This window comes from Anarrhichthys ocellatus, unplaced genomic scaffold (assembly GCF_004355925.1).
Source record: "Anarrhichthys ocellatus isolate YVR2014 unplaced genomic scaffold, GSC_Weel_1.0 scaffold37, whole genome shotgun sequence".
Taxonomy (NCBI): Eukaryota; Metazoa; Chordata; class Actinopteri; order Perciformes; family Anarhichadidae; genus Anarrhichthys; species Anarrhichthys ocellatus.
In genome coordinates, this window is record NW_022280067.1 from 1,364,460 (window position 1) to 1,391,276 (window position 26,817).

Below are 26,817 nucleotides of genomic sequence, written 5' to 3' on the forward strand. Positions count from 1 at the left end.
CACAGGAATAAGTAATTACACACTGGAACAGAAGTTATCTTTTCATGTCTCCTGAGGTAATTATTGGTTGTACTTAATTATGCTTTAAATCCTTAGTATTAATTATGTTCTAACGCCTTAGTATTTAATATTTGGCAATTTCCAGATGGAATAAATGGACATGAATGATGTGCAGCAAATAACTGGACCATCTGGGTCTGGCAGAGAGTAGAAACCATTTAGATACAAGGTTGATGTGTCTCCCTGACACCCCAAACCCACACAGAGAGAGTAATCATTTACACTGTCGTCTGTCAGACCCTCTAAGCTATAATGATGCACGACTTAAGCTTACTCAACATTGCCCCGGCGACCCCTGAAACAATGACAAATAACTGCTTTCAAAATAGCTGCCTGAGTTGGGAAGATGAGTGCCATGGCCTTACCCTGAGCCAGAGTGTAGAAGGCACGGATGGTTGAGGTGTTCGTGGTGATGCTGATTTCCTCCTCCGTCATGGAGCTTTCAATGTCCACCGTCAAAGCGCTGTACATGTCTGTGTACAAGTTATTCACCATTCCGGTGGGGAATGTCACATTCATCAGCCGTCCTTCACTGTCATAGCTGTTTGACAAAGAGAAGAGAAAATGGCAAAGCATTGATATATGATTGCTCTCGGCGCATTCAATTATCAGCTCTTTTATTCTTGTAGAGTAAGTGTCACATCTGTTACATCCCATGTCAATTTCCAGAGCATAAGTGACGCGGCGTCTGTATCAACCCAAGGCACAATCCAAATATTTGATATCCCATCAAGCTACCAGATTTACATAACACAAAGAAAACCACACACTTATAATTAATGCAATGATTGACTTGTCATTAAAATCTCAACTGAATGCTTTGCTTTTTCTTTTATTTATAGTGGGGATATCATTCATGGCATAATGTGACATGACAGCAAATTACACAAGAGAGGCAAATTCAATCACTGAGAGGCCACGGTAGCAAAATAAAAAATCGTTATGATAGAGAGGCCAGGTGGCTAATTATAACAAAGTATAATTATGAGCTTGTCATTTTGTTTAACTTTAGCTTAAAAAGTGTCTTAAAGCAAATTCCTCTTGTTACACTTCTGTTGCTCCTCCTCTGCTAACTGCAACATTATTGGAGACACACCGTCTAGTCATGCAAAAAATAAGAAGAAAAAGTAGCAGTTATTATAGTCTAACTGGGCTATTTTACAGATCTGAGGCAACTTTTATAATTAGTTTTTCAATTAAATGTACACCCTAAAGCAGTTTGCAGGTAAGTATGGTTACCAATTATAGAGTAAACTTGTACTGAGCTGTGAGACAAGAATGAACACACACACAGGAATACAGACTTAGCAAACTTTCTTTTAAAGATCTTTGTACCTCATGAGGTTTGAATAAGAAATAAGGAGTATAAATATTAGTGTCAAAGATAATTCAGTAGTACTAGCTCACAACTGCAAGGCTGTTAATATCCATAAGAAGTTAAATTATTCCTAATAATACCATTATCTGCCAAAATGCAAAGAGCAATTGTTTTTCATATTGTGCTTTAGTATGCACACAGTTGGAGGTCTTTTACCATGTTGGTCCAGATACAGAAGACAAATAATGTTATGATTTACACAGAATGTTCTTTCCAATCTCCATTATACTTACTCGTAAAAAGTTGTCCAGCCAATCTCTGATGTCTTTGTAGCCAGGAGGCCGTTGTTACCGTGGTAAGTAAGAAGCACCAGCTCCTGGCCTTGCGCTGTGAGTGTTTTCAGTCCGCCGTTGGTGCCCATGGTCAGCCAGATCACCTGGTTATCAGGGGCGACGATACGCACCGGCGTGCGGTTGGGATCTCTACGGATTCTCAGAGTGTTACCACTGCTGTCAGTGACAGCTGTGATGTCATTCTCTGTGCTGTAGCTGAACGTATATTTGAAGTCGCCAGTGAGCAGGCTTGCAGTGTGCTGGTGGGTGCCATTGCTGTCAAACACATACAGCTCCTGGGCATCAGGGGAAGCCACCTCATATGTATTGGCACTGGGAGTTGGTCCATTTCTCGAGATGGCCCGGATGCGGATGTTGCCCAGGTCTGCCACGTAGAGTGTTCCATCTGGAGCTGCCACTAAAGACGACGGCGCGTTGAGCCTCGCATCTTTGGCATAGCCGTCCCCTGTCTGGTAACAGTCACAGTTGGCATCGTTCTTGCAATCGCAGTCGGAGGGAGACCCGGCCAAATGCGTTATCTCACCATCCACAGAAACCTTTCGGATTCTGCTCATCTTCCTCTCGTCCGTCTCTGCTATGTAGATGGCCCCATGGTAAGATACGGCGATGGAAACAGCAAATTCTATAGGGGTTAACTGGGCCCTTTGCCCTCCAGCCACACCACGCTCCAGTCCAGCCAGTGGGCAGTGGAGAGGTCGGCCAGCTGCGATGCTCACTTGACCGTTCTCTGTGATGCGCAGCACAATATTGTTGTCCAGGACATAGAGCGAGTTGTCCATGGGGCTAACTGCTAGGTCAGTGGGCCACTCCAGAATCACCTGAAACACAGGACATTATTATCTTAAATTAAACATTTTCAATAGACCATAATACCAGCTTACTCCCAGTGATCATGACCCATAATTAAGTAAGTAAATATCCATATTGAAAGTCCTTTTCCTAATAAATAAAATGAAGCAGTGACTCAAGCGTAAGCCAAGTTTATTTGCACATGAACAATGTAGCAAATTTGCATGGTGGGAATGTCAGCAAGCATAAAAAAAGAAATTTAGTGATGTTGTAAAAGAACATACTTAATTCAAAAAGGCATGAATATTCTTCATTATTGTCATGAATAGGCTGACTTGAACAGTGAGTAAGCTTTAAACTGACAAAGTCCTGCTCTTTGAAGCTAAATTTTGTTTCACTTGGCTCCCACAGACAATATATTTCCTTATAGAAGAATACTCGTATCCGTCGATCTCAACAGGTGCAATATACCTAGTTTATCATTAAGACATTGACTGGTGCAGGAATTAAAGGTGACACTTTAGTGGCAAGGTATTCTCTCTTTACACTATGCTAGTTTGTCTTAGAATATATAATTTAAATTGGCTTGAAGGGAGAAATAAATAATACATATTATACCTTTGGGGTACAGGATTAACTCTTATCTTCTTGTGCTGAATTTAAAGGATAATTCTGGCCACTGTGACGTTTAATAAAATTTTCCATTATGCCCTCTATCCCTACTAAACATTTACATTTTATCACGCTGCTACTGAGATTTAAAACTAAGTGACGTTCCAGGGGGTTATGCCCTATGTGGCAATAGTATAGCTGCCAAAATAACCCAGAGCATGCTTACTAACTGATGCTGTAGCCTGAGAGGAGAGCACCCCATTCAGTGGTCAATTAAGTGTATCAAATTAAATCAAAATGAAGTAAAAAATCCTACACATAAAAGAAGATAGCAGTATTAACAGCATCTTGGAAAAAATAACAAGTAGACACTAGAAAATGCATTTCCTGCTGAAAATGCATTGGAATGCTGAAATTAATTGCAAAAACATTGCTGAAAATAGATATCCAATTAAAATAAAATTGCAAAAAGCTTAATAATTCAAAAAGTTTAAAGATTACAAATATGTAAAGTCATATCACCCCTCTACTGAAAGAGCTGAACATTTTGATATTCGTATGGTTTCTGTGGCTTAAAAAATTTCATCAGTGGTGATATTTGTAGTAGTAGAAGTATTATTAGTAGAAGTATTAGTAGCATTAGAATACGTAAGTGCTAGTAGTAGCAGTAGTGATATTTGTAGTAGTAGTAGAAGTTGTAGTTGTAGTAATAGTAATGGCAGTAGAAGAAGTAGCAGTAGTAGTAGTACTTGTAGCAGTTGTACTAATAGCCGTAGTAGTAATACTACTTGTAGTAGCATGAATAGCAGTAGTAGTAGTAGTAGCAGTTGTAGTATAAGTAATAGTAGTAGCGGTAGTAATAGCAGTGGTGGTAGTAATAATATTGATGGTAGCAGTAATAGCAGTAGCAGTAGTAGTAGTAATAGTAGCAACAGCAAAAGTTATAGTAGAAGTAGTAGCAGTAGTAGTAGTAGTAGTAGTAATACTATATTAGCAGCAGCAGTAGTAGTTGTTGCAGTATTAGTCAGAGCATTACGTTTTTCAACAAAAAAGCCTAATTTTGAGCTTAACGTTTAAATACAGTTAATCCATGAGGCTTTTATTTTGAAAGAGTGGGGCTGGGTGGGGGAGAAAGGAGAGGAGACAGAATCAGAATGTATGAAACACAGAGGTTATTAAATGACAGTCTTCATCAAAAGCATTCCAGTTAGATTTCACTCTGTGGGGCTTTTATTTTGAAAGGGTGGGACTGGGTGGGGGAGAAGAGACATAATCCTAATGTTTGACATACATAAACAGAGGTTATTAAATGACAGGCTTCATCACAAGCATTTCAGGTAGAGTTCACTCTCTGGGGCTTTTATTTTGAAATGGGGTGGGGGGGGTGGAAAGTCCTCTTAAAATCTCTAAGACCTGAATGACTGTATGAGAGAGAGAGAGAGACAGAGAGAGAGAGACAGAGAGAGAGAGAGAGAGACAGAGAGAGAGAGAGAGAGACAGAGAGAGAGAGAGAGCCTGCGTGCGTGTGTGTAACTGGTTGCCATGGTGATGACGCACCTGGCGTTAGAGGCAGACTGATTTTAAGAAACATTACAGTAAACAGTGATTTTGAACAAAGCCCCTTTTAACAAAAAGCAGGAGTCTGAGTGCCAAAATATGGATTCCGTGAGAAAGATAAGACTCTGCCGAACGCGGAGATGTGTTTTTTATGTTTGTGGTGTTAAAAATGTGAGCTGCAGCGCAATAGACAAAACTGGTACCGTCTGCTTTCTTTGAGAAATGAGTGGTCAGATTTAACATGGAGTGTAATGGAGCAGTTGGTTGGAGTTCATGTCGCTCTGCGGCTCCTTGAGCCAAATGTGTAAGTCTGTTGGGTTCCACAGTCATTTGTCTACGACAAGGACAAGATTAGCTACTTTTACATCTGAAAATTATTCATGAAGAGTGAAGATTGTGGACACAGTGGCAAAAGACAAATGTTTTTTTCACAAGAATCTCAAGCTGCTCTTCACTCGAGCGGTGACATCACGCACTCTAAGCTGCGCAATACACACCCATTATAAAGTCAGAAAAGGGCTGAAAAAACATAAAAGTTAAATTGCTACAGTTCAAAAAGTGTAAAAGATATCAAAAAGCTGAATTATGCGCCAATAGATCAGGATTTTCTCAACATTTGAAAGTTAAAATGGTGTCTGTAGCTGAAAGTATGAGGAAGTAGAAGGATTTGAAAGTTGAAAAAGTTTAAGAGGATTTAAAAATATTCTCCATAGACATCCCATTCAAAAAAAAAATTGCAAAAAGCTTAATAATTCAAAAAGTTTAAAAATTATGAATATGAAGAGATATACAGTAGCACCCATGAGCTGAAAGAGCTGAACATTTTGATAGTTGACCGGTTTCTGTAGCTTAAAAAATGAAGAAGAAGAAGAGTTTCAAAAAACGTATGGAAGAAATAGAAGTTGAAGAAGTTGAATAAAGATTCGAAGAACAATAGTTCGAAGAACAATTGTTGGAATGCTTAACAGCATTCCAACAATTACAGTCCAACGCTTTAACCACGGCCAACTATTACAATCTGCTTGTCAGAAATGTGTCAGTTAATAAAAAGCGTATTTGTAACAGCACAAATAATTGGCCTGGCCTTTAAATACATAACTGTGTCATTAAAACTGTCAAAACGCTCCTGAATTGTGTTTTTCCACAGGGTGATTAATAATCAAACACACTGCCTGTAAGGCTGCCACTAGTTAAACTGCACTGAGCCAATTCTCTAGCTGGGATGCCTGAGGATCATACGGTCTCGCCAAAACCATCTTTTTATTGGCTCAAACCAAATGACTTGGTAATTAGCAAAAAGTGACAAGCTTAGTCCTTTGTCTTCATGTTCTCTTATGTTTTTGCCCCTTCATGTTCACCCACACACATACACATGTACACACACAAACACAGATTGCTTTCTGTTCTGTTTACATTTAAAATGGCTTAATGCTGCCAAACACACCGTTTCATTTTCTCCCGGCTCTTATTTGTGGTGCTATTATTATCTAACCTCTCAAAAGGACACCAAGGATATTTGTGATATCTGCTGTCGGAGTCATTTGGTTTTGACTATTGCCGTCTTCCTATCTACTTTTTGAAGTGTTTTGTTTGTAAGCTGATCTGCATTAGAACATCAGAAACCTAATTAAAATGTAAATTGCTTTGGTACAAAACACTGCTATGTCTGGTGCACACATGTAAGAGGTGGGAGAACCTGATCCTGCGGCAATTACATTCACCACAGCCAATTCACTCAACAATTCACTTTCTGCAGGAACCAGATTTAAAGGACGCTGTGAACTCATCCATTTACATACATATGCGTTCACAGCATAGTCCTTTTTTTGTTTTTTATTTTTCTTCATTATTCATCTTAAGTCAGATCTCAAAATTTGTAAAGGAGTGAAATGAGGAGGGATATCAATGTTTGAGCGCAGGGAGTGGCACTTCTCTTCTTTGGAGGAAGCGCCGTGGTATTGTAATGCTATAACCTATTGTGTGGGGATAGAGTGCTGCTTTTATGTCCCCTCATTCACAGGGAGTTAGTCAATTTTGCGGGACAAAGCCAGCCGTCCTCAGGTGCTGCTGAAGAAACGGTTATATGTGCGGCACACTCGCTACCGATCGCTGCTTCATTATCATGTATGGTGTGAGTGTCTTCAATCCTGAGTATTTCCAGTGGAATACCAAACACTAATTCAGCTCCCACATCAAAACAAGTCCCCCAAACTGAGTAATTATTCTTCCCTCCATATCATCCACCGTGACCTGAAAACTCATCTCCTCAATAAACACTTCATGTCTCCACTTCCTGCCTAAATCACATCTTCCTCCTATAGCACATATTATCCTCCTGTACTTTCAGAGAAAATGCTCTGCTCTTGTCGAGTTGAGAGCAAAAAAGAAGGAAAAAAAAAATCATCATCTCCGTTTTTTTCCCACTCCACCAAACACCTGATAATGCTGGTGTAGGAACTGGAGCTTATTCCACTGTCACTGTGTGTCTCTCTGGATAAGATATGTCAGTTAACTGCCTCTTTTAAATTTGCTCAACCAGGTATTTCACATAGAGATTACATTTTTTTTTTTAGTGTCCTGGCCAAGAGAGGCAGCAATAACAATGTCACAAGCTAACATTCATTAGCAGATCAGATCAGAATTTAACAGAAATGGGATTATCAAACCATAAATAATATCGCCAATAAGAATCATTTAAAAGATAACATCCTTGGAACTAACCGAAGAGGCACTTTAAAATCAACCAAGGGCAATCTAACAATGAATAAAAATAAGTAAGAATGATGCTATCAGACAGTAAATGAATTACACTAAAACATCCAGATTGTAATATTCTCCTAAATAGCAGCCAGAAGAGAGGGCATACAATTTCTGCAGCTATGATTCAAAGTCCCGGAAAGAGACCTTTTTTTTTTTTTTTTTTTTTTCAATTTTAAATGTAATTGCACAAGGTTCCAGCGAGAGGGAGCAGCATACAAAATAGCTCTTCCACCTTGCTGTAAAGACTTTGGGCAATGTTAATGATTATATAAACGATGAGGTAAATAAAAGATAAAATAAAAGCCCCTGTATGTCTTCCTCTCACTCAAAAACCAGTTGCCCAAAAAAGATTAGCATTCATGAAGAGGTTAGTTATACTGCATATACTGCATTTGTGATATATATATATATATATATATATATATATATATATATATATATATATATATATATATATATATATGCAGTTATATAACTGCATATCAATGATGAGTCATGGATGAGCAAATTGAAAGAGGGTGAGGGAGGTGGGGGCACAGGGTGGTGCTGTGACATGCTCTGTGTGAGCGCACAACTCTGGCACATTGGTGTACAATTCACCTGATTGATGTCCATGCTGTTGTCACAGGTCAGAGGGCGAGCCGATGTCAGGTCGTTGGAACCAAGGAAAGTGGAAATGATGCCGTTCTGGTCCACCTTTCTGATTGTGGTGCCATCAACAAAATATATCAGTCCATTCTTGCCTACAGCGATGCCTGTGGACATCAGGTAAGAGGGAGGGGGGGGGGAAAAAAGAAAGAAAAGAATAAAAAAAAAAAAAGAAAGACCTTGTGATAACAAGAAAACATGGTAGATATGCGGCATCTCTGATTGCATGACTCAGTGGACAGAACACGATGGATACATGTGTCAAGCTTGCCTTCCCATTATTCAGGTCACTGCAAAAAGCACAGCCATCAATAATTCACAGGCTGCTTTTCTGGTGTTAAATTATTTCGCAGGCTGAAGTGGGAAAGGCTGTATTCATATGGTATATATGCACTTGCCACGTCTTGTAACCCTCCTCTCTAAAAAAAAAAAAAAGGAGCTCAGGACCGGGGGTGTCAATGAGTGTTGGGCTTTGGGAGATTTTTTTTTTGTCATCGGCAATCATCAACAATCTGCACACCATTTGAGGAATGAATGAGCGAGGGAGCGGAAATGACAGCTTCGGCCAATTTTAGATGAAAGGGTTGGGGGGGGTGAAAGACAGGCCGTTGCCATGGTGACAACTGTGGACTAAATTGTCTCAATGATCGAGTGTCAGCTCAGAGTTGTAAGTTGCACCCGAGCCAGTGTGGAGTTGCAATAACCATTTGTCCCAAACTGGGAAAATGCACGAACGGGCCACGGCAGCCTCGACATCACTCTCTGTGTCCCCGTGCTGCTTAATAGAGACCAGCACCTATGGGAATTCAATCACATCTCACATGCAGAGAGACTATTTTTCATTCTTCACATTGGTTTCAACACGCCGTGGTTTTTTGGGTTCGATTCTTCGATCTCAGGAACATATTTGTTGAGTGTAAGATAGTTCCTTTAGTTTCTGAAGGATTTTAGAATATCATGAATAAGCTTTATATTCACTTTTACCCCGAGCACATGATTTCTTTTTCAATGAAGACTTTAAAAAGCTTCTATGGAAGGTGAGTGGTTTGGTTTGACCTGTGGCTAGGTCTGCACAAGATTGCTTTCCGCTAAAACATTTATGAGTTGAGGGAGCCCACGGTGAATCCTTGGGAGCTGGCTATTTGACAGTCTGAGATTCTCAGACAGATGAAATGTGTCACATTTGAGCAAAGTTCACCAAATGTCTGAGAGGAGAAAAAAATGGAGCCATCTGCTGTTTCTTCTCTGGTCTCGGCTTCCACCCACTCCATCATTAGAGTCGCTCCCTCAGATTGCCTTCACTCGAGCCTTTATCACCCAGCTGAATCTGAGCTATTGCATTTGGCATTCAGAGTGGGCAACAACTACCACAAAAACAATTCATCTTAGCCTTTTTATCCAGAAGAACCTATAAAAAAGTGAGCAATCCAACCACAAATGGCCCAAATGGCCGTGTGGTATTTGAATGTGGACAACAGGTTGTGCATGGCGGGCATCAACTTGTGGATAGCTGTCACTTTGAGCTTTAAAGGACTGAACACTTTACTTTCACAAGAGCTGAGCTGCTTTGGAAAAGAATCTTCAAGGATCGAGTACATTTTAAAGGATATTTACAGGAATATCCAATACTGCTAAATAAATTATTAATTATATTTATGGAGGGTAAAACAACAATAACCTCTGATAGACTGCAGCAGAAAAAAAACCTTAATCTACACTGCTTCAGTTTATTTTTTTGTTGACAGTTAACAGTCCTGCTTACTTTTACACACTACATGACACAAAACTAAAACCTATCCATTAAAATCAATCAGAAGGCCCTTGCTTGGCACGGACTAGGTTGATACACATAAATTAAAATGAAGCAGTTGCCACTCCTGACTGAGGAAGCCATCACTGTGCCCCGCCCCACCATTTGGGTACAACATCTTCATTAGTTTTTAACGATACCTTTGGGTCCAGTGAGAAAGGCCTCTGGGGCTTTGCCTCCATCACCGCAGTGGTTCTCATCAAAGGGCAGGCAGTGCTCCCCGGTCCCTGCCACCACCTCTGCGTTCGACTGCAGTTCCTTGGTCCCGGTTAAGATTTTCGGTCGGTAGATCCTCCGGGAGTTTGTGTCCGACACGTACAGCTGGCCACTTACTGGATCAGTTGCCAGGTAATACCGGTGTGCCGGGTTGTTACTGCATTTAAGACAATAACTCAGTTATATACACTGTCCCTTCACTTTGGGCTTCTTTTTGTCCAACAATGCAGCCAAATAGCTCTTTAATAGTGCTAATTTACCACTATGTAGTCTAAATCAATAATCTCTGTGAGATACCTGAAACAACCTGTAAACCCCAACTGAGGCCTGATGAAATATACTCCCAACTAAACACTTAGAGAAAGGAATATAATGAATTCCATTACACCTCTCCAGAGAGCTAACATTGTCTTCACTTTGCATTTGTTTAAGTTATAGACAAATACTTTTAGAAAGGAGTATTGTTTGAATACTAACATCAAGTCCAGCATACTGTCATACATTGCTTTAAATGTAATGGAACAAGGCAACCTTCTTCACACTCATGCATTTAAAAGAAAATTGCAATAAAGGAGATGATAGAAAGTTAATTAGAAGCAACATTGTCATGCACGTGGATAATGAACTGAAGAGGGTAATAATATATTTTTAATGTTAAAAAAAAAACTGTAGGCTTTTGTGAATGAGAAATAAAAGGCAGCAAGTGAGACAGAGAAGGCTGAAATGGTGGAACAGGATACCACTGCAGTGGGCTTCCAGTTTACAAAGCACAAATGGCAACTTGTGTGCCAGATCATTTCATTTGTTATCACTCCCCTGCGGGGAAAGGCCTTTGGAAATTACAGAAATGACTGGCTTATGTTCACAAAGTGCAACAACTAATGGCACTGCATCTGTTTCTGCTTATTTGCATCCTTTTTGCTGTCTGATAATGGATCCATGAATCAGAGAGAAGATGTGTCAAGGAGGAGGAATCAAGATATTTTACAACACATGATTGACTGATATTTAGATTCGAAGAAAACCAATTAAATTATCATTTTCTGTGAGCTCCTTGTAAACAAATTCGAAATGGTAAAAAACTAAGCATTAACCTTTCTATTAAGCCAGAGTTGATACATAGATGGTGCTTAAGTGTCATTAAAGGGCTAAAAACAGAAGCAGTTAACATGAAAAATAGCTCACTTTACAGCGCAGTCGTAAACATGGCTTCTCTAGTTGTACTCCAGCTTAATGGTACTTCAGTCAATACTGGTTGGCTTTGGAAGTGGGATAATGCGACGGCAAAATAAATGTGGCAATGAAACATCTTTATAAAATGATGAAGATGGAGTCATAAAATTTGACAGCTATTATGAGTCAAAGTAAATGCCCAAAATAGGTGGCTGCTATCAAGTTCTTATTAAGAATTCAGAAAGACGTATATAAGTAACACTTTTTTTTTTTTTTTTTAAACGGCACGGGGCGGACACAATAAATGAAACACCTGTGTGACTTGTGCAGTCCAATATAACAGCCCTGCAATAAAGGATTAATTTACGAAGCCTCTCATGTTAAGGCAGATGTATGGCAGTGATAGGTAGGCTCCCAAATCTATACAACGTGACCTGCAAGCTGATTGGTTAATTCAACACTTGTTGGGAAGCGGGCTCAAAACAGAAAAAAACTAAAAAGGAAACTTTTTCGAGTATAAAAAAGAAAAGCCACGTGGATGTATTATAATAACTCCTGTGCCCGTTTGCCTACGTGCCATGTTTCAGCTTTAACAAGATTCTTTGGAAAAATGCATTGAGGCCAAGTTAATTTTAGATCTGTTTTCTAAATCAGTGTAACTTTATCTAGTGATCTTATGTGCTGTGCCGAGGCTTCGGAGCGCGTGTCGAGTAATCCAGGAGGTTTTCTGTGAAGCCTGTATCGAGCCTTGCATCGTTTTAGACACATTGAGAAATTATTGTTCCTGAACAAATAAAAATAAAGTCTCCCATATAAATGATTTTCTTAGTGACACAAGCATATTAACTGCCTGGTTAAACCACTAATTCTGCCGCTCCTACTACAACAACTACTGTTATTAAATTATGATACAATTATTGACCAGAGGATTTGATTGGCACACATTTGATGCATTACTCACAAGACAATTATACAGGCGCAAAATACAGTAGCTTATACCACGGATCACATGGTTGAGATCAGTAATAGATCGACCTGTTTGACATTTAACAGGAGTTTTTTTGTGCACAAGAAGCCTCGAGAAATGAACTCTTTTTTTAACCAATTTGCCGGAAAGCTTCAATGCTTCATGAGGCTTCATCTTGCCGTCACCAGATATACCCACGCCTGTCATTCCTGTCCTTTAGTCTGGACCAAAATAAATAATACAATTGTAAATTAAAATAAATGATGCCTTTTAGTTCTAGACCATTCAGGATGAAACTGACTGACAGTGATATGAACAGTTGTGGTCATCTAGCTGCATCAACAGAGCTACACAAATGACCTGTAGAGGACAATCCAAATAAACTTTATTCTGGTGACTGATAACAGGTCACGTTGCACGCCAAGCTGTATCTTTATCTTCTCCGGGGGTCATGTAGGGCTTATACGTTATAGGCATTGATCAAAACGGTTCTGCATCTGACCAGAGCAGAAAGAATTAGATGAAGGGGAAACAATACATCCTGGAGTAAAATATGGAGGAGGAAACCGCTGCTGCGCTCAGCCAACGAATCAGGCAAATTAGTATAGATTTCAAAGTAATAAAATAAGACATATATTCATATGAAATAACTTGTCACACAAGAGACACTACCTTGACAGCCTTCCTCTAGTTTACTCTGTGTAGCACCTCTGGCCCTTGCGGCCATGTTAAACAGTGGGACAACCTAACTTGATCTGTTGATCATGAATACAAAGCAGTTGTGTAAGCCCCTCTGGATAAGACCATCTGCCAAACACCATCGCAGTAAATGTAATTATACTGCATGATTAACAACGGTGCGGTTTATTGCAAAGTTATTGTATTGGACAGCATTACACTAGGTACATAAGTGTTAATTTTATACACATTAACTGCCTCTTTTATATTTATACCTAGAAATACTTTATATATGTAAATGCCGTGTGTGTTGTAGCAATTTCCTCAATACACACATTGCCAAATTCTGACAAACTGTGCACTCTTCCTCCTATTTGGATGTAATCAAGCTATAATTGTGTTATAATTACACATGGCAATCACTGGTGCTGAAGGCGACTGTAAAAGAAAGAGTTATATATATACTTATGAAGAGGATGAGACAGATGGTGATGAGTGAAGAAAACTAGAAGCAACATGCACTAAGGTGATATACACCTACCTGTGTCTAAAGTCTTTATTTCTATGACAGGATACAGAGGGAGCAGGAAAAGAGGAAAAAGAATTAAGACAATAAAATTGGTTAATCTTAAAAGGATACTTTAACTTCTCGCTTTAATGGTTGTCATTTACCGAAAGCAGACAGCTTCCTTGTCATAGAAATGACATACAGGCTTTAAAAGGCTCGCAATTTTTTTTTTTCTTCTCGCAATAACTAGTGAGGAAAAAACAAGAAGCTGAATCTCAGAAAGTCAGAGTATCCCCTTGAAGAATCAACACAGCCACTATGACAATCGCAAGCAATGACAATCCGTTTGGCAGAAAGTGGAGGCCGGAGAGTTACAATCCACAGAGAGGGAGACATGTACTCCTATCTTCATAAAGCCCCGTCCTGCATTACCACCGCTCTTCTCTATTTGGCCACTCATATTGAAATATTGATTCGACCACTTGATACATTGGCCGCTGAAGCCAGAATCTAAACACAGACTTTACGTTAACAGCGTTTGAAAGAGGTTCAGGGAGACCCATATGGAGGGTCTGGAGTTATATACAACAAGCATGCATCATATATACCAAACTGACACCACTTTGGTCTTTAAATGTTTGGAAGCGACTAGCACCAAATCAAATACAAGCATTCTGCAAGCAATGAAGATGTGTTGTATTATGCACTTTTTCTTCGGTATTGGTTTAAATCTGCAACTGCAACTGCCATCTAATGTGAACTAAATTTGTCCTTAGTGTATCTTTTATGTCAGACTGAGTCCAATTTGGCCAACACAACAAGTTTCCACAGTAGTATTTTTCTCCTTGTAAACAGAGTAAAATAGTTGCTTGGAGACACAAACCATTTCTTAAACCATTATTTATCTAGGAAAGGGTTGCTGAGCATGCACGCTCATTTTCAGCAGCACTGTGCCTCCCATTCATAGTGTTACACTCACATCCTCACATGAGAACTGCCCCGTAGGGGCCGATCACTGCGCAGGTTCCTGAGATAGAGAGGAAGGTTTTTCAATCTCTCTCTTAAGATTTGAATATTTGTTCCTTATAATCTCAACGCTATCTCACAAACTACTTGATGTAAAGCTACCCACCAACAGTGTGGTGACATACGTCCTTTTTACGGCAGTTTTCATATGTATGTCTCTCATAGAGGATGATGGCCCAATGTACATTTAATCAACATCTGCCACTTAGAAATAAGCCAACTGATCGAATGAGAGTCATTGCAGACACAAGCCAACTTGGCATGAGGGCGTAAATTATCCCAATTACACGATGAAGACAGGATGTCTTTTCTAATTATGAAGACGGATAGGGAAAAGATTTCAAATTTCTATGGGAAGGAGGAAAGATGTGTGTGACTGAAAGTCTGTCGCTCATGCCGTTTTAGTTTCCCTCTCCACACTGGAGACTAACTGTAGAAATGTAAAGTGGGATCCAACACCTTTAACTTATGCATATTTTACTTTCTTTAGGGGTCAGCTACAGAACAACACAGGGAAGTATCAACGTTTGTCCTTTCAGGTAAATGCTTTGATAAAGGGACAGAGATAAAGAGGCAACAGGTTGCCCAATAAATGTCCCAAACTACGTGTAACAACAATGAGGCCATGCTCTTACCTGAGCTCCATGATACTTGTGACATTGCCTGATGGGTAAATTCGTCGGATGTAGTTGAAATCGCCGACGTACAGACTTCCATCGATGCCCCATGCCAGAGCCACCGGCGCCAGCAGCTTGTTGCCTTGGGCCTGCCCATTACAGCTGGGACACGAGATGCTTCTGCGCCGCCCGTTCCCCATGACAGTGGAGATCACAGGGGGCTGGAGGGAGATGAACTGGTTCTCCCCGCTGCCTTTGTAGAGAATGCCTGGGAAACAAAACAGCACTTATTTGCAGGTGTGAAACCATGATTGATGTCTGACACTGGTGGCGGGTACAGGGCTCATGATTTATCCTTTAGTCAATCAGGAAGTCTCCAGAGAGGCATTTCTCTTACACGAAGGACCTGGCTGTAAAGAAATACACAGTAAAAGAAAAGATTTCTTGCCCAGAGCTATAGATGATAAATATTATAATCACCTAATTAACGCTGTGTTTCGCTTGTTCAATCCGTACACATACACACACAAATAAGACAACTTGTGGTTTTAGGTAAGTTAAATGCGGTACCCGGTTTCCGGTCTTAATGCTAAACTAGGCTAACCACCTCCTGGTTTTAAATCCATACCTAACACCTATAACAAGCATGGATCTTCTTATTGAACTCGTGGCAAATTAACATATTTTACAAAATCTTGAACAATTAATACATTTACTTTGAGAAATGTCGAACATACTGCGAATAGACAGAATAACAAAATAACCCAAAGTAAAATATATTTGGCTTATTTACGCAAGAAGATATTTATTTCACTTTAGTTCTAAATGCACAGGAACTGTGCATTAGCTGACTCATTATTGGAGTCTAAATTCCATTTCACAAACTTTGAATTATCTCACAATTTAATTAAGTTTAATTATGTTTTCATAATCACTTTTACTGAACCATAAACCAACATTCTGTTCATTAAAAGCAAATACAGCACAGTCTATCACAGCCTTCTTACTGCTAATATGTTTTTTTCATAAAAGTTAACAAATTATGGTTAATACCAGTTTTGTTTATGTTGTTGTGAGTGAAGATTAGACGATGACGTGATTTAAATGCAGTAGTGCATGGAGCGGAGGCAACACACAGACAACCAACTGACCATCAATCCAACCGATACGCCTTAATACTTCATTCCCTCGCATTTGTCTAGAGCTGCTTCAGTGAGTTCCTGAAAACTTTACACAAAGCTGAATTTTACATTAAATCATCATTTTTCCCCCAAGTCACAAAGAGGTGGTAAACATAAATACAGTGGAGTGAACTTCCTCTAATAACGGTGCATACATTTCGCTGAGGACTCAAATAAATATTTTAACAAGAGGCAGAGAAAACTGGCTTTTTTTTGGGGGGGGGGGGGGGCAGCAGATATAGTGGGACTCTCTTCAAAGGGGAAAAACACATCAAAAGGGAAGAAGTGCATACTGGAAGCACTTAATTATTCAAATCCAACAACTTGTTTGAATCCACACACTGCCTCTGTCCTAATTAGTGGATCTATGACACCACCGGATGGCCACATAATATCGTTATCCCACAGCGTTATCCCGTAAGCCATCGTAACCCTCGATGTATGTGAAATCGAGCGTGCAACTGTGCTGCTTGTCCCTTCGCTGATTAGTTCCTTTCATTGATTTAATTGATTGAAGGGCAAATTCAAATGAAGGCACGGTCTGGTGAGACTCCTGACAGGACGATCTGACCAATCCGTCTTTTGTATCGGAGAGCGTTATACATGGGCCTCTAACAAAGACAAATAGGTCCGGGGGACGGCTTTATGCGCGACGCCATCACATGCGCGACCTTGGGACTTTAATTGAACCGTGATCCATGCGTCTGCTCACTGAATGAAACACACGGTGTGATGGAAACTGGAACTGAGCGGAAAGGTTGACGCTGCACCCAGAAACATTGCTGCAAATAAATAAAATATGCAAAGCAATCTGACTAGAATTTGAATGTCTGTTTGTGTAATAGCTCCTTTAACATTCTCCGGAAAAGACAGACGTTCCTAATATCTGAGAGCCTAATGCAATGTGTAGGACATGGATCACTTGCAACAGTCTCGCAGTTTGGCTGACGTTCACTGCTCAGGTCATTTTGGCAAGCTGCCGCGGTCTTCTCTATTTACACCACTTCCATCACAGTTTACTGTACACACAAGTCTTACCATAGGCTATTACACAGCGTGATGGAATAGAATAAATGCACTTTTCAATCATCAACTAACCCCCGCAATCACGCCACACTTAGTATGGAAACTATACTCTTTCATTTTTATCTTTTTCACACACACGCACAACTTCCACTGCTCTCAACTTAAGAGTGAGTGAGGAGATTAAGCTTCAGTTTTCTTCCCTCAAGGACACTTGGTCATGACACATTACCGCTGATGATTGTTGCAAGGATCGAGCTTGTGACGTCTCAGCTGGAGTGCTGCACTGATGGGACTTTTGGCTTCTGACTATCCGGTGCCCCGGGCTAAAGAGGGGGACTCCTACAGTGTCCAGACTAAAATGGCTTTGCAGTTATGCAATATATTTATAAATATTATTTTTGCTTCTTTTAAAAGCGAGTTTGGCTGAAATCTATAAAACCGATAACAAAACTTTCTCATGAATAAAATAGTGCTACTGTTGTTATGCGAGACAAGCAGAAATACAATTTGGCAAAGCTCTGTTTTTCTTTTTGCACATGCTGAAACAAACTCGTGCTCCCTCGACAGATTTTGCAGAGGAGACTTCAAGTCAAAGTACAAGTATGGCAGCTGAATGGATCAACCATTACGAGTGTGTCTGCTCATTGAGTAGTATAAATGAATGTGTGGAGGCGTGTTTGAGTTTTGGATAGAAGTTGGTGAGAGGGAAAAGTCTCTGTTTGGCTTGGCATAGTGAGGAAAGGCTTTTCAGAAAGTCTGAGAATCTGTTGTCTCTTTTGCTCCAAGATCACTCCAACGCTGCTCTATCCAGTCGGGACACAGCGCATGAATGCAATGTAACTGCATGGCAAGCAGCTTGCTATTAAAGGTGCTGCATTCCAAATCCAGAGCAGTAATGTAGCAGCAAACAACTATTTGTAATATAAAGATAAGATATACTGTTAGCTCTCTCAGCACTGGTGCCATTGTTTGCACTGTTCGTGCTGTTAGCACTGTTTGCTGCAAGCAAACGACTCAGCCGCCGCCATGTTGAGAGCTGTGTGGAGGCAATCCCAAAATCATAGATGTGCTAGACTGACAGTAACATGGATACAATGGAGAGATATTGAAAACAATGCAAAATATTAAAGTGTGTAAAAATGATTAATAGAGAATGTGAGTGTAGAGGAGTGAATGAGACATGACGCACATTCTCTATCAGAAAATATAACGGAAAATAGGAAACTAGAAGAGTCATCACAGACATATTTGATCAAGGAGAGGAAATTGCTGTTGCTCTGCTTTATTCACATACTTACTAACTCCTCTATATGAAGCCGATAATTTCTCATTACGCTGTCCCGAACTACAAGGCCACCTTTCTGAATATGCTCGGTGTCTTCAATTGATTCCTTTCTTAGAATCATTAAAGAAGGAAATCATTCCTTTGATAAAAGGCTAATTTGAGTCATGTAGTGGGAAAGAAATGCTTTAATGCCGACATCACAGCTTCCGAGGAGATTAATGGTACAAATGCAAGGCCGAGCCTCCACACCTGATAAAAAAAACTGAAGCGCCCTGAGCAATGTCACCTTGGTGACACATAGAGAGTGCAGAGATTGGTAGGGGAGGAGCGGGAGTGTGTCTTAATTGCACCCTGTCCTTCTTTGTTCTCATTTGCACTGTGTCATTCTCTTAGATACCACCCAGGCCCTCACTGATCCACCCTGATAGAGGCTAAAAGTGGGCAGGAAACCACCCAGTTCTTCAAATGCAGCATGCTGTACAGTAAGCACACGGCGAGATACTGAGATGCTGAACTCTGGCTGTGTCCAATAAGAATCAGCTATGTTACCCTCGATAGAGACAAGCTGCAGATGGAGGGGAAGGAATATCCACTTGTAATGAAGAAAGGATGGGCAGGAGGACATGACTAAAGCACAGACACCAGCAATTTGCCTTATCTAGTCTGACAGGCTCTGGAGTGGGTGCAGAGAGAGGGAGACGGCTTTTGCTCGGGTCTTTTGCCACAAACGTCGAGAGAAAAAGTCCTCAGATGTTGGAAGTGGTGCGAAAATGAAGCAGGAGTCATAACAAAGAGGGATGGCAAATGTCTGGAGCTAAAACCGCTGTGCAGCTGCAGAGGACCACCGCTTGCTAACATGTTGGGTGAGGACATTAGTCAAGGTTTACAGCATGAAAGAATCAATACTGGAGCAGCAATGAAGGCAAACAGTGATATTTGGATTCATCTTCACGCCGGCCGAGGATATCGAACCGCATTCCTCGCCCAAAAACCCACATGGGCCATAAATCTCAAATGTCAAAAAGTGGCTGAATGCAAGACTGAGTAATTCAGTTTGGATTATAAAATGCAAGGGGATAAAAGACGGTGCCGACTCCCAACCTCTGTACTAAAAATGAATGTGTGAGGACAATGAGAGATAGGATTACAGATAGGGCAATGATACTTTGATGTGAACACAGTATAAACTAGCATACCGAAGTCACTGACACAATCATTTCACAGTCTTCAAGAGCTCACTGTCTTTGAGTTGAGCTAATAGGATTGCGGCATGCAACCCTTTAAGCAAATTGATTAAGCTCCTGTCAGACACAGGTACATAAAACGAAGCAACACAAGTTTGACTAACTATTTCTGAATCTTTCAAATTTAGTTAGACTTTGTGGTTTATTTTTGGGGTGGTGCTGTGATAGGGGAAGTGTGAAAAAAAAAAAAAGCCTCAGGGAGGCTGCAGTACTTACTGCACAAGAAACAACTCGACACCATCTGGTTGTTGTTTTATTCATGTCACCACCATTTCCACGTACAAGTAAAACCCTGTACATAATGATTCTCCATGAACAGTAGCGTCCAATTTTCTGATAAATCTAGACATGCAGCATGGCTGCTCAGTCTAATAATGGATGCAGCTTACATTTGCATATCACACGTGCTGCATCTATCTGTTGATCACGAGAGCATCTCACAACAACTCCAACGGTGAAGCTGCCACAGTGAAGGCTTTGGAGATGGGTGTGCTATACTTTGAGACAGGTGAGATGAAACGCAACGCCCCGGCAGCAGTCAAACTAGAGGCATATTTCAATGTTCTTTTGCACACTTCACAAACCTCATGTTTTGGATGGCTTGACAGATTGGGTTCGGCAATGGGCCCTTGTGTCTGGTCTTTTAATGTTCAACAAAGAAGCAGGACAAAGTGGCACCGAGGTTTGAACAAAGCAAAGGCAGACTCAGTTTCAGAAACTGGTTCTCTGACATGTTTTCCACAACTGCATCCGACAAAAGACAGTTTGTGCAATCTCCGAGATGTGAGAAGACCGTTATACATGCTGACTACATGGATGATATTACTGTGCAAACCCACAGAGGATTGTAGGATGAATAGTGTTGCCCCTGCCAATTGTGGGTGTGCATGTAAGATGCTATAAAAGACTATGTTCAAGATGTAGGCAGTTCTAGTTACACAATCAGTCCTCCTCTAGTTGCCAAAATATCTGGAAACGGAAATAACTTCTGAGGTTTACTTAAAGCTCGATGAACCGGGCCAGAGAGACAGTGGCTAAAGCCAGATAGATAATGTTACGTCAGGCGGTCTGCAGAGGATGTGGAAGGATGCTCTGTAGCTCTACCAGGGCTCAGGTAAACCTCCTCATGAATGTAACTACACATCAGGGCTGGGCAGATGCCACAGAGCGACAACAAGAATTGTGATTGGTCAGCTTGGCCTGCTTGCATTTTCTCGTATTTGTATTTTCTGATGGCAGGAGAGATTACGAGAATACATGTAGCAATTCAAATTCAATTTCAGCTCAATTTTCTTTTTTTTTTTTATAAAGTAGTCCATTTTCATGCACGATTGGCCACAGAAACACATTAATAATGTGTTATTTAACACGTGAACCTCATTAACTTCTTTACCCTCACCGGAGCTACTGGTGGTGCTTTATAAACTATACTATTTATTCACACACTGGGGCGATAAATACATAACATTTCATAATCATTTCATATTGTGTCATTTGGGAACTCGAGCCTTTGCAGAACTTTGATTATCAGGCATTGCGCTTGTAAAAAAGTAAATACATTTTAAAGTGATTTTTTTTTCTATCTAAAGCACATAATCCAAATGCATGAGTGACATAATAATTACTGGCAACTTCATGGTGATGTACACTTAAGTGATGATAGCTGCTGATGGGCAGACCTGATAAAAGGCTCACTTAAAGCTACATTTGTAAATCTTTGCTGCTTTTTGACGAGGGTGATACTCCTACCGCTTAGGTGAACAGGAGCACCTCTGTGTGAGGAAGCGTAGGCGTGCAACTCAGAGGAGTGGAAGCTTGTGCCGAGGCTTACTAAGATGCTTTATAGAGATGTTAATACCGGTATTCTTGCATATCAGGCCATTTTGGGCCCTCCTGATGGTCATATAAAAGGAACATTATCTTGAAATGGGATTTTGCTCCACAAGGAGGGGAGTTGATAAATCTGCACTGTCTTGCTCTTTAAATAAAAAGTTGCATTTGAACATTTATCTTCGTCAGAGTGATGGACTTTTTTTCTTGTCTTCAGCAGACTGACCTCTAAAATGACCTGATGATGGCTTAACATAATGGAAGACGTTAACGAGGCGCTTTTTCACGACAGCTCCGTCTGCATCTTCTCAATGCCAAACTCCCATGCGCTGCACTCATACCTTGCTGCAAGCTGGTATGTGACTGTCTACAAACTTAAAACTGAGGAACGATGGATTGAGAACAACTGGTTCATATCTATTCATTAGATTAGCTGTAACATGTGCACTGCTTTGCGGTTTCTCTCCCCGAATAATGGAAATAAAGTTGTACGAGAAGAACAAATCAATCCTAACTATGCCATGCTCCTCAGCGGTGATGCTGTCTCTGTAAGAAACAACAATGGAAGCCCCCAGACTCTGTGGCTCACACAAACTGGCTGGTTTCAGGAAACACATTACTAAAGGTATAATTACCAGTTACTCAGATGTATTTGTTGCTCACACAAGGTTCAACTTATTCTGTTGAATGCCAGTGAAAAATAAGTAATCCTGTATTTATTTCTGTCTGCCATTTGGAAATGTGATTTGGTGATATCTCCAATATGCATCCATGACTTTGCAAACGCAAGTGATTAAGCATGTTGTAGTGGAGTAAATTACCTTTAAACAAATACAAATGAGCAAAGACACATTAAATTCCCACTAAAACAAAACAAACATGCAAACAAACAAAAACCTAGATCACAAACTGTGGACAGTGTGAGAGTGAGGACTCTGCTGAAGACCGTGAATGTAATCTTGAACATTTTGGAGATGAAAGGGACACAAATGGTGTTGGACAACTGGAACAATTCAGCTGAAGTGGATTTCATATCAAAACAGCAGCCTGGCAAACTGCACACTACCCCGAGGCCCTCTCCTTATAATTTCAGTCATATTACTGCCTCCACAGTTGTAACACTGCACTGAATTCACAGATTACAGGACGTGACCCCCTGGTAGTGTAACCCGGCAATGACTCTGCACTGTATGTATATATTATAGTTTCACTAAGCATGTTTCACTTTCCTGTGTCCCTGCACCAGCGCGACAAAGACAAACTCCTGTCCATTTATTGTACTCGGCGATTAAAGCCATTCTGATTGATGAAAGTGCAAGAAATGAATTTAGTTTATTGAATTAATGGGAGAATTAAACATGACGCCTGTTCATCAATAGCACGAGCCTCCGTGTGCAGCAAACGGCTATCTTCTTCCCAAAATAGCTGAGTCGTGTGGAACCATAGCGAGCCCTGCGCCCTGGTGACTTAGTCGCTGATTTATTCTGTCATTACTGTGAATGATCGGCCCTTCAAAACTCTCTTCTATTATCTGCTGAAGGGATGACGAACCATATTTCATTTTGATTCAAGTATTTATTGCGGTGATTCAGGGTAAAGATCGCCTGCCTGTAACCCTAAGAGGCCACCTATTCCTGCCCCACATGCACACACAAACACACTTACACTAGATATATGAGCATTTCCTTACCGTTCTGAATGTCCAGTATGTGGTGCTTGTCTAACATCCACCCTCCCATGTTGGAGGCATCCAGTTCATAGCCTTGTAACACCGCCGTCCTCTTCTCCCAGAGCACCACATCAAGGCAGGACTCGTATTCATATCCCACTGACACTGAAAGTAATGATGGCAGATGCCTATGGTGAGCAAGGTTGCAACCTCCTTACCTGACACTTAAGGCAGCAATGAGGCTTGTAGCCAATAAGACATTCAGCACACGTTGTGGTTGTTTTCTGTATTTGCAGGTTCTGCTTTCTCTTTGACTATGTCATTTTCTCACACTGGGCTGATTTTAGAACACCTTTGGGGTTTCTGTGTCTCACCTGCACAGTTTGGATTTCATGCTCTCTCCTCTTATTTGTTTCATCTTGTGTAAATGCAAAATATACAGCGACATGAAGTGGCATGAATTATTTGAACTACAAAGATGGAACACATTACAGTAAATATCACTGCGATATGGTCGAGTGACTCCTGTTGATTGTCAGGGCCGTGTGAGTTTATTTTTTTCAGTAGTATGTAAGCTTGAGTGCTCAAACATTCATCCTTCTTAACAAAATCACCCAGACTTTTTCAGATTAGTCCCTAATTTCAAGCTTTTTTTTTTTCTTTGTGAGAAATCTTAAAATTTGCAGATTTGTTTAAATTATTCTGTTTCATTTTTTTTTTTTTGTTGCTATTTTTGAAGTGGCCTTTTTCCAGTGTAATGTATTATAACACTCAAGATGACACTTAAATTAATATTATATATAAAAAAAGTAATAAAAAAAAAAACATAAATTAGATATTCTTTTATGTATCATCCCATCAAACAATTCTGTTATTATTTGTGAGGCTGGATTTCTTTCCTGTGAGGCTACAGCCTCATAGGCAATATTTTAGTCAGCGCACTGCTCCTGAAATATCATACATGCAAAACAAAGAAGTCAGCAGAAGAGCAGTGGCCTTCAAAAATGCAGCACTGGGGGGATTTCAGGATTTCACACCACCTGCTAAATCTCTATTGCACATGGTAACAAAAGCGGTCCCCGGTTAAATAATCCTCAATTTACAAAACAAAACAAAATCAATCTTCAAAAGTTCACCCACGGTTCATTGCCTGGCGGTAGCTCGAGGAACTGAGTGAACCTACGCTTACGCAACATCTTCAGCCGGCAGCTTCACAGCAGGTACTCACCCACAGCCTCTGCCAGGCCAAAGACCTTCTGATTGTAGGCGTCTGTTTTATCCCAGATGAAGGTGTACGAGAGGTCGGGGAAGGCCGGGAAAGATTTCTGGAACTGACGGCCCATGACGGCCACCATCAGGTGGACTTTCATCAGGCCGAAGGGGAGACGGTCGTGGGTCAGGAGAACCTTGAGGATGGGCTTGTAGCCAGCTGCCCTGGAGCTCAGGTAGACCAGGTTGAGGTCACTGCCTGGTATGGCCACTTGCTCATGGAGGACCTATGATTTTAATTAGCAGTCAGACTGGTGCCAAATACACAGCGTGGAGTGTAGACTTAAGTAACGGGAGCAACAGGAGTTTGCTGGTATTTATTGTAGAAGATAACTCTCAATAGAGTATATAATACAAACTATTGATGTGATGTCATATTATAATATAGTGCACTTCCTACAATGGGTTTAGCTGTTATCACTCAGTTAATAAATTTATAATACATTCCAGTCGCGTATGAGACATTTAGTTTCACAGATATACGGGCTCATCATTTATATATATATAGTATATTCTATGAAGCACAGTCAAAATATTGAAAACAGGTTCTTACTCATACCAAATCACAAAGTACATACCTCTATATGCAAATTAAATAACTCCACGGGCAATACATTAATTCCTCATTATTTGAGACAAAATAATGTTAAACGTGACAACTCTAATAATTGACCAGTCTTACTCTCTTTTTCATTGTTGAGTCGCAGTTACTTTGACCAGGTTTAACCTCAGACTTCCACTGAAGCATGGCCACATTTTTTTCCCGTTAAATGTATTGCAGATCTTTTTGGTTCTAATCAGTTTTAGAGCTGCTGAGCCACATTTTACATTCAGGGATTTTCAACTCTGATTTGAGCCAAATGGATATAAACCAAATCCTGAGGCATGCAACCTCCATGTGATGTGCCCTCAGACTTTATCAGCATTACTGTGAGACAATTTATGGCTTAGTATTTGGGGAGACGCCTCAGTTCAATCAAAGCTCAAAGGCAAACTGAAAGGCAAATCTGACTGTGTTTAAAATAAACGAGAGAGGCCATGGTGAAAGGAAGATAACAGCATTATCGTTACTCTGTGTTTGTGTATTTTCAACACTGCTGCATGTAATTTTGGGATCAAACATGGGTCGACCTATTAAAGTCATTCAAAACAATCAGATATGCGCACAAAACTGAAATTGAGCATAAAAAGCCCTGCAATGTGATCTCACCTGGGTCTCGGGGATGATGGGGCTGTCCTCTGGGGACGTCTTGTACAGAGTGGAGAGGGGCGTGGCCAGGATGAGGGGGTTGGGCCGGGCCAGGCCAGTAAGGTAGCAGCTGGGGATGTCGTTCTCCTCCCGCTTCATCACCACCGTGTCCATCACGTGGAAAACGTTCCAGGGCAGCCACACTGTGCGGTGCAGCGTGGGGAACGGGGCGCGCTCGTAACTCAGTGTCAAAGAAGCGCCGCCGTTGGCCAAGAGGTCAAACCTTAACACAGTATCGTGAAATCAAAAGGCGTCACCGTTATGATATTGTGCTTACTAAATTATTTGCTGTTAATATAGATATAAGAACATGGTAAAATGATTTGAGATGATCTACCACAAGACTAAAAATAATGGTCAAAGTTGAACCAGGAAGTGATGTGGGTCAATCTGAATAAAATGTTATTTCTGAAAGCAATGATGGCCATAACTATGGAAATAAGCCTCCGGTTGTAATATACTTGACTTTCCCTTTAATAAGTGCAAAGTAAATATATATTTCAGGACTAAGCCTGGACATGATTATTTAAATGGAATGGAGGACTTTTCCTTAACAAAGTGTATTCTTCCGGTACAGCCTCCATATATTATTTTCATTCACTGAATCTAATTTATGACTTTTGTTTAACCAGGCATGGTGTGAGAAGACAGAAGTTGAATTTGGTTTGGAGTCTTGAGTCTTGGGAGTTCTCTTTGGTGAACTGGTTTTAATTAGTACGACATTACTCAGGGAAAAGTTACTAGTTTGGAAATGAAGGGGCGAGTCTTTGAAGTGCTGCTCTATATATTCTGCGAGCTTCACTACCCAGGGGTAAAGCATCTGTCTGGTGACATTGCATGCATTCACATGCACAAAGACACACACACTCTCAGATTTCAATGCTTATTACACGTCTCTCATGCACGCACCCACACACACACACACACACACACACACACACACACACACACACACACACACACACACACACA

General features: G+C 40.5%; 1 protein-coding gene across 8 annotated transcripts in view; it reads right to left on the reverse strand.

Moving 5' to 3' along the window:
• Positions 1–26,817, reverse strand: part of LOC116394105 (teneurin-3) — a 139,784-nt gene that overhangs the window by 8,062 nt on the left and 104,905 nt on the right. For 6 of the 8 annotated variants that reach the window (XM_031866925.1, XM_031866931.1, XM_031866929.1 and 3 more), the window contains 9 exons: positions 25,807–26,068; positions 24,556–24,823; positions 23,349–23,492; positions 15,111–15,360; positions 13,483–13,503; positions 10,048–10,280; positions 8,050–8,204; positions 1,672–2,549; positions 426–601 (listed from right to left, as the gene is read on the reverse strand). In XM_031866925.1, the coding sequence (XP_031722785.1) occupies positions 426–601; positions 1,672–2,549; positions 8,050–8,204; positions 10,048–10,280; positions 13,483–13,503; positions 15,111–15,360; positions 23,349–23,492; positions 24,556–24,823; positions 25,807–26,068 (2,387 nt within the window). The remainder of the gene's footprint in view (positions 1–425; positions 602–1,671; positions 2,550–8,049; positions 8,205–10,047; positions 10,281–13,482; positions 13,504–15,110; positions 15,361–23,348; positions 23,493–24,555; positions 24,824–25,806; positions 26,069–26,817) is intronic. The other 2 variants (XM_031866930.1, XM_031866926.1) reach the window with 1 other exon arrangement.